Source organism: Coffea eugenioides, chromosome 2, assembly GCF_003713205.1.
Source record: "Coffea eugenioides isolate CCC68of chromosome 2, Ceug_1.0, whole genome shotgun sequence".
NCBI classification, from domain to species: domain Eukaryota; kingdom Viridiplantae; phylum Streptophyta; class Magnoliopsida; order Gentianales; family Rubiaceae; genus Coffea; species Coffea eugenioides.
Window position 1 is genome coordinate 20,559,175 of NC_040036.1, and position 7,617 is coordinate 20,566,791.

General features: G+C 39.9%; 1 protein-coding gene across 1 annotated transcript; it reads right to left on the bottom strand.

Annotated features, from left to right (window-relative positions):
* Nucleotides 1–639: 639 nt before the first annotated feature.
* Nucleotides 640–2,007, bottom strand: LOC113763041 (zinc finger protein ZAT10-like). The gene has a single exon (XM_027306725.1). It carries the CDS (start codon nt 1,779–1,781, stop codon nt 843–845), a length of 939 nt encoding a protein of 312 aa, XP_027162526.1. The 5' UTR covers nt 1,782–2,007; the 3' UTR covers nt 640–842.
* Between the last annotated feature and the right edge of the window lie 5,610 nt (nt 2,008–7,617).

The following is a 7,617-nucleotide window of genomic DNA, read 5'->3' on the forward strand; positions in this document are numbered from 1 at the left end:
CAATGGACGGAGTGTTGCGTCCGCTCTCAGGTTAACTCTGCAAGGATGGGAATTAATTAGTACACCTACAGCATCAAACAAGCGCACATCTTTTATTCCTTTCTTTCCTTTTTCGTCAAGTATTCCGACGGAAACAAATCATTGCTGCAAGAACCGGGTTTCCATTAAAACAAATTTCTTTCCTCTAATCCCCGCATGAATACAGCTCTGAATCTATACATGACTACAGCTCCTTCCTTTAAAGATGTCCAATGCTCAGTTTCAAAAGAGAGATTGTGAGGCTAAATATGATACTCGAGCGTAAATCAGAGCATCAACCACGAGCAAGAAAATATTGTCAACCAACCCACAGGAGAGGACAGAAAAATGCCAATGCCACTATGCCAGCATTTATGCTGTCAACTTCAAACGTCGACATGCCTAAAAAAACATGTGCATTTAGGCAGATGACAAATGGATGGAGTCGTGCTTGGTTGTTGCCATAATGCTACCCTACTAGCCCTTTTTCTCTTAATTGCAAAACTTTATGCTTCATAATTCAGATTGAAGAAAATGACAATAATGCCGCCAATTAATTGCTGCTTAGCAATTAAACAAATATAGAAGAAACTAGAGACACATTTTAACTAAAAATCACTAGTACTATCAATTAAATGAATTGAATCAACGAATTGATCATGTAACTAACAGAGAGTTTTAAGGACAATAACCTACTCTCTATAGTTTGTACATAAACAATCAAGTGTGAACGGGTGGGGAAAAGTAAAAATAGCGAAGAGAAATTTTGGTTCAAAATAAAAATACACGAAAATAAAAAGAAAAGTGGCAGTAATTGTAATTGATTAGGCCGCACATCCTAAATCAACTGAGAACGATAAACGCGGCTTCTTGGTCGGCATTGGGCTATCCACCTCTTCATGCTCCGCTAAGCGTTGACTTTCCACACCGCAGTCAACGCCGAACCCCAGTTCGAATTCCAATTCCGGCGCCGGCACGTTCAAGTCGATACCGAGAGCCGCATGGCTAGGAGACGCGCCACCACCGTCGGAGCATGTGACGCCGCTTCCGCTGGCAGTGGCGGTTGCACTCACACCGCCGTGCCCAACAGTATGGCCGCCGATCGTTCCTTCATAGTGGCGGCGCTTGTGCCCACCGAGAGCCTGGCCGGTGGGGAACGACTTGTTGCAGATGGAGCAAACGTGGGCCCTACCGCTAGGGTTCAGAGCAGATACATAAGGAGCGTTCCCGGGGGCTGCGGCGGAGGTTGATGGTTTTTCATCGTCTGAAACGGCGGCCGAGAGCTTGCGGTGGCTGGCTTTGTGGCCGCCCAAGGCCTGGTATGACGAAAAAGCCTTGTTGCACACGCTACACTTGTAAGATTGGGCTTCGGGCAGAGAAGGTTCGGTTTCTTGGTTTTCAGTCTTGAAGCCTGTGGAGGAGGAGGCGACGTTCTTGTCGTTGGCGGCAGAGGAGGAGGAGGCGACGTTCTTGTCTTTGGCGGCAGAGGAGGAGGAGGCGACGTTCTTGTCGTTGCCGCCGCGGGCAAGCATGATTAGACAGAGAGCCAAATACTCTTCCTTACAACGCTCTTCTAAAGATGACGGATTGTCATCTTCAGAAGATGAGTTTTCGGGACGAGGAGGGGAACAAGAAGCGGAACCAGGACGCTTGGACCTCTTTTTCTTGACGTACTTCTCGAAACTAAGATTACGGAATTCTTCATCGTAAACAAGCGAGGGCGGCGGCGGCGCTGCTCTTGTATTCAAAGCCTCCAGAGCCATGGTATTAACTCACCAAGGTTGGATTCAGGTTTTTTTCTTTTGGAAAGTCGCTTTGAGTTCTACGAAAGTTGCCAGGAGATGAGAGTAAAAGATCGTGAGGAGGTAGTAAGTGAGGAAAGAATGGATGGAAAGGTTTGTGGGGACTTTTGGAGTTTATATATGTGAGGGCCGAGGGGAGTTAATATTTAGTTAACCGAATCATAAATGGAATAGTGACAGAGCTGTACTAGTGAATCCTGGAACGAGAAGGAGTTAGAAGTTGCGTGAGGAAAGACAGGTGGAGAAGTTGTATAAGAATTAGTATAGTATAATATATAACGATGATGAAGAGGGATTGGATAACATATTAAGAATAAAACAATTTTAAAATACTACTAATTGGCTTACTTTTTGTGTGTGCTGCTATGAATAGTTATGGCCAATTTATAAGGATATATACCTACCATGCATTTAGGTATATTCCTATAAATTTAATTTAATTAATTTATTTTTTGGGGTAATTTCTTTTGAGGAAGGAAGGCGGCTTAGGGAAGTGATGAGTTGGCGGGTGAGAGTGAAGGCGGTCAATAGTAGTGGAAGGGATTGACGAGAAGGGATGAATAAGGTCCACAATATGTACATATACGGTTTTGATGGAAGGGAAACCTCAAAACTGTGAGTAGTCTGGAGTCTGAAGAGGTGGTGGATCGGTGGTGGTGTGGGGGCGGCGGCGGGTTTTGGATTACTACTACTAAGTAATAGTAGTATTTATTTTGGGACACCGCTCAGGTTCCTGCACCAGCCCCAGTGTGACTCGTTCCAGGTCAAAATAAAACCAAGCGAACATACGCATCTATCCATCCATCTTTTAGTTTCGGATTCGTTGATTGTTCTCACTTCTCACCACTTCACCCTACTACTTACGCTGTCACTTGCGTAGTCGTTTCAGCAGCCTCTCCAGTATCGTGTCTTACACTTAATTAATTACATCTCGTTTAACTAGTTTTTTCTTTTTGATTAACTTCAAGTTTGGCAGATTATAATTTGTTACACGGAACTATATTCGGGAGTTGCGGTCACACACCTCTCATTGTCCAAGTAAACGCCGCATGAGATCTCGGTGCCATTTTTTCAGTGCCGCTTCTCTATTTATATTAAGTTTTTTTGTTTTATTTAACTTGTTATATGTACTGTTTATTCAAATTTTTTATACTTTCACGTGATAAGTAGGATTGATACTAGATTTGACATCGGGTAATGGCACAGAGTACGTGATAATTAGGATTGATACTGTATTTGATATCGGATAAGAGCACGTGATAAGTGAGATTGATACTGGATTTGACACCGGATAATGTGCCACCTGAATAAACTCTACTCATCATACTAATTTTACTCGATTTAGAAATTTTAGTATCCTTGTTTCTGATGAATACTTGCCTTAGTATTGAATATTGCATTAGTGTTTTAAATTGGGAAACGTAGATATAATAAGCAACTCACAAATTATTCATGAACACTTGCCTTTACGAGTATGTTAATGTTAAATTGGCTTTGTTGGGAGCTTCCTTTAGTGCTACTGATTAATATTTGTGCAGGTCATGTATTCGTACGTGCATTCGCTAAGCAACATATGAATTGGTGCATCCTACACCACAATTTCAATGGACTTTCCTAATTAAATACCTCGCTTTCATTTCAATTTTCGTGGAGGAAAAGGAACAGGAGAGACATATTCGAAGGACGACCATGCATGATCTCCCGTATTAATTAAAATCAAGCTTATCATTTGAAACTAACATATTATTGTGATTAATAATAAACTTTGCGAACTAAATAGTATAACTGATCTGTACGCTCAATTTGTCACTTCTTCATTTGCTTAGGCTTCAACACCTTCTTATTTCTCTTTATTTAAATTAAACAGATGATTGGCTCTTTATTTTGGTCACTTATACCCTTTTTTGAGTCCTTTTTGATGTGAATTATCCATATTGGAGGAGAATACTAGGCCATACTGACACTTTGATCCTTATCCTCGTGCGACGACGGTATGAATTGTCAGCATGTAATTGGTCAGACTCCAGCACTCCGCCTGGATGCTGAATTGGGCATGCATTTGATAGTTGCTTCTTCAGTCCACTTTCAAAGAGGTAGATAAAAATCAAATGCACCTTTACAATTGGAGGAGTCTTCTAAACAGAAGTCGGTTTCTAGGTGTGTGCTTCAATCTGGAAGTTACTTTTGTAAGACGGTTGGCTGTCTACAATTACACCTAACCACATCACTAACTTCCCAACCAGCCACGTGTGTAATCACTGTCCAATTCTAGAACTTTAGGGACCTCATCTTCCACTTACCGTAAAAGACCATTTAGTATTGAAATCCACTGCTTCGGCCAGAAATACACTAGTAGTAACAGCACCAGTTTGCTTGCTACTCGAATTCTACCGTCTTCAATCAGAATCAATCAACCACTGAGCCTATAGGTTAGGGTTCAGATTTTACCCGCAGTTAAAAAAAAATATCCTTTTAATCTAATAGATTCTTATACTTATTAGTTTTCATTCCTCTCTAGATTAGGATAGATGGATCTTACCTGTAGTAAAAAAAAAATTAAAAGAAGTGTCAAAATATCTTTTTGATCTAATAGGTTCTTATACTTACTAGCTTTCATTTCTCTCTAGATTAGAACAGATTACATTGTAGAAATGTTATTGTTACCATAAAAGCAATCAGAATCAACCATTGGGAATTGAAGAAAAAGGGAGTCGTCATTTCATTTGAAACTAAAACAAATCATAGTATGTGATGTGTGTACCTTGTATAAATGTTAATCATTTCATCCATTTTTATCGTTGGCAATATAGTATATGTATAAATTATGCATTCTATATATGTATATGTATGTATACATGTATGTATTTTGTCCTTCCCATCCCTCCTCACACATTTTTCAGGATTCGAGCCGCCCTAAATTCAGAGTATAAAAGATTTTACGAGCCCTTCTCTGATTACTAGAGGGAAATAACGACTTTAACATCCGTATTCTAGTTCGAAATATATTTGATTTAAAACTCCTCACTAAATTCTTGTAAATATAAATTATTTGCCTATGTACCATCTCTTGACATCCTGTATGCAGTACTGCAATTGCCCAGTTCAACTCAGTCAAGAAACATGATCCGTGCGTCTCAGTCATTAAGTATTTCCACGAGGGTTAACTTTTAGAATATATTAATGGAGGTAAAGAATAGAATTACGGGCAATGAGAGTAGAGAGCACTGGACGATCAAGCGTGAATTAGTTCGTAAGATATTTTGTACTAGCTGAGAGGTTACCTATTTCGATCATCGAGAGATAGACGGTGAATCAGCTCTGATCCTTTTTTTTTCGTGCATAAGAAAGAGACTTGGAGGGGGGTGGTGCCTCCATGCCGTAGTAGCGTAACAAACAATCACCGGCACGCTACGCGGTACGCGTGGAGTCCAGGAAGGGAGAATACTCGTGTATAGATAGGGAGGAGGCGACACGTGGAAGTTGCGGTTGCTTTTGGGTAATTCGTGAATCAATGTATTGGCAAGTAAAGTGAAGTGTCGAAGCAAGCTAGCAGCAGCACAGGACTTTTGAGTTTTAGAGCGTGGAGTGAGTAAGCGAGGGATTAGGGATGATTAGGGATTAGGCGTCTGAGAATCAGAAAGCGAGCAAGCGAAGGCAGTCCACAAATTCAATCCAACGCCATGCTGATACTGCTACCACAGTGTGCGGCCTCTCACAGCTTCTGCCATGTGCTCCCCTATCCCTTCCACGTCTTCAATTCAACATACCTAATCTTATTGAACAAGCACCCTACACCATTAATTTGGAATTCTAAACCTCATTCGTTCTATAATATATTATTATTGTTTTGTTAATGCCAACTTCACGTTACGCGTAATTTGATCTGGTTGTTCTTAGATGAAGGGGAGGCTGGATTGCCATAGGATGCTAAAATTACTCGTATGAGGGTCGAATTTGGGTCCCTGTGGAGTTTCTATTCCACATCATTCTTGGGGTTTGGGGGTCGGGTACGTAAGTTCACAGGAAACCTCAAAAGTTGCCGGCTTTTGAGATCAATATCTGGGATTAGATTTATTTGCGAAATTCCATACATCCGTAAGAAAAGGAAAAAGAGGGTCGAATTTGGGAAATATTATTAACTCAGAGTTCCAGCATTGGTTTACTCCCTTTCGACCTTAGAATAGTTTATTAAGAAGCAAACATCATTCGTGCCATATGTTGGCAAAACATAATCGGGGTACGATTCTCTCTTTTTTAAAGTTGACCTTTTTTGTGCTACTTACACAAAAAAAAAAAAAAAAAAAGGGGGCTATGCATAATTGCATATGCATGATGTTTCTATTTTTTTTTTTAAAATACATCGTATTAGACAGGTGTTTCTCTAAGCACTCATTGAATTTAGTGGAAACTATATATTAGTAGTAATTGTTGGGAGGCAATGTTTAAACTCTTGATTTCTCACCCACAAAGGCATTTAAAGAATTATTTGTTTTTGTTGGGGTGTGGGAGGGGGGAGGAAGGAATTTTAAAGAAAATTTGCAGGTAAGGGTAGGCACGGGATGAATGCTATTATTTGGTTGATTTGACCCTTATTTTGCGGTTTAGCCATTTTCTGATCATTTTTCACCATGTATATCAGTCGGTGTTCGCTAAGATAGGGTTGGATCAACGGGTACTCGTCCCACCCTGTTCATTATTTAATTTTTTTTTTAAAAATAATTTATATTAATTTAATTTTGTATCTTAATATTCATCAAAGACTTAATAAAGATTTTTCTCAAAAAATGTCTCTAGCTGGGAAACAAACATGCAAAGAAAATATAAGGAAAAAGGAAAAAAAAATCAAAAGAATTCAAAATCAATGAAAATTTGAAATAAGTAGTATCTTTTTTTAAATATATATTATACATCAATTAAATTCATTCCTAAAAAAAAAAAAAAGATCACAACCTGTCCAGAATGAATACTGTAAATAAACCATAGCTTCCCACATTTGTAATGCAATTTATTCAATGAAATTACTTAGTTCTAAAAATATGACAGATTTTTGGGTCAAAGGATACTTTTGTCCTCCCTTATTTCCAGTAACTCTCCCTTTTGTTCCCTCCACATCAGGATTCATTCTATAGCTGTAAATTTTGAGCTCCTATGGTAGTATTTATGAGAGAAACTACCACCGAAGAAGGAGGTCACCGCTGTTTGTGCAGGTCAGGTCACCGAGCAAGACAGAAAGAGGAATAAAATGAGGGGCAAAAACTAAAAAGGAACTGCATGCCAAGCAGAACACAATCTTACGTAAGAGATGGCCTCATTCATCATCCTAAAGCCTTGGCGTACAAAGATTCGTTAAACTTGGGTAGATGTCTAATGGGGACTTGGTCCTAAGAATTACAAGTTGATGTGAACAAGGAAAAATCTGCAGCCACGTTATTTTCTTGTTGGGAACGTGGCCTGCGGAGAAAGATTTGATCGATTATTCGGCAAGCCAATCAACTTAATTCCTTCCTTGGTCTTCTGGTCAATCACTGCATTATTATACCTCTTCACCCGTTGTTAGCGTCAAAAACTGGCAGGGACCAAAATATCAAACCCAGCCCCTTTTAGGACCAAAATTTTGCCCAATTTTAGTCTTTATCAAATGCCAAACCTTTCCCATGTAGACCCAGACCAACAAAATAGGCCTGTTCTCTTTTCAGCCTTCCGGGAGCCAGGACCAAGTAAACCAGGCCCAAAGTTCGGCTTAACGAGTAAAACTCTTGATGCAGCTGAGTAGCACCCGAACCAGCAGCTCAGCGCC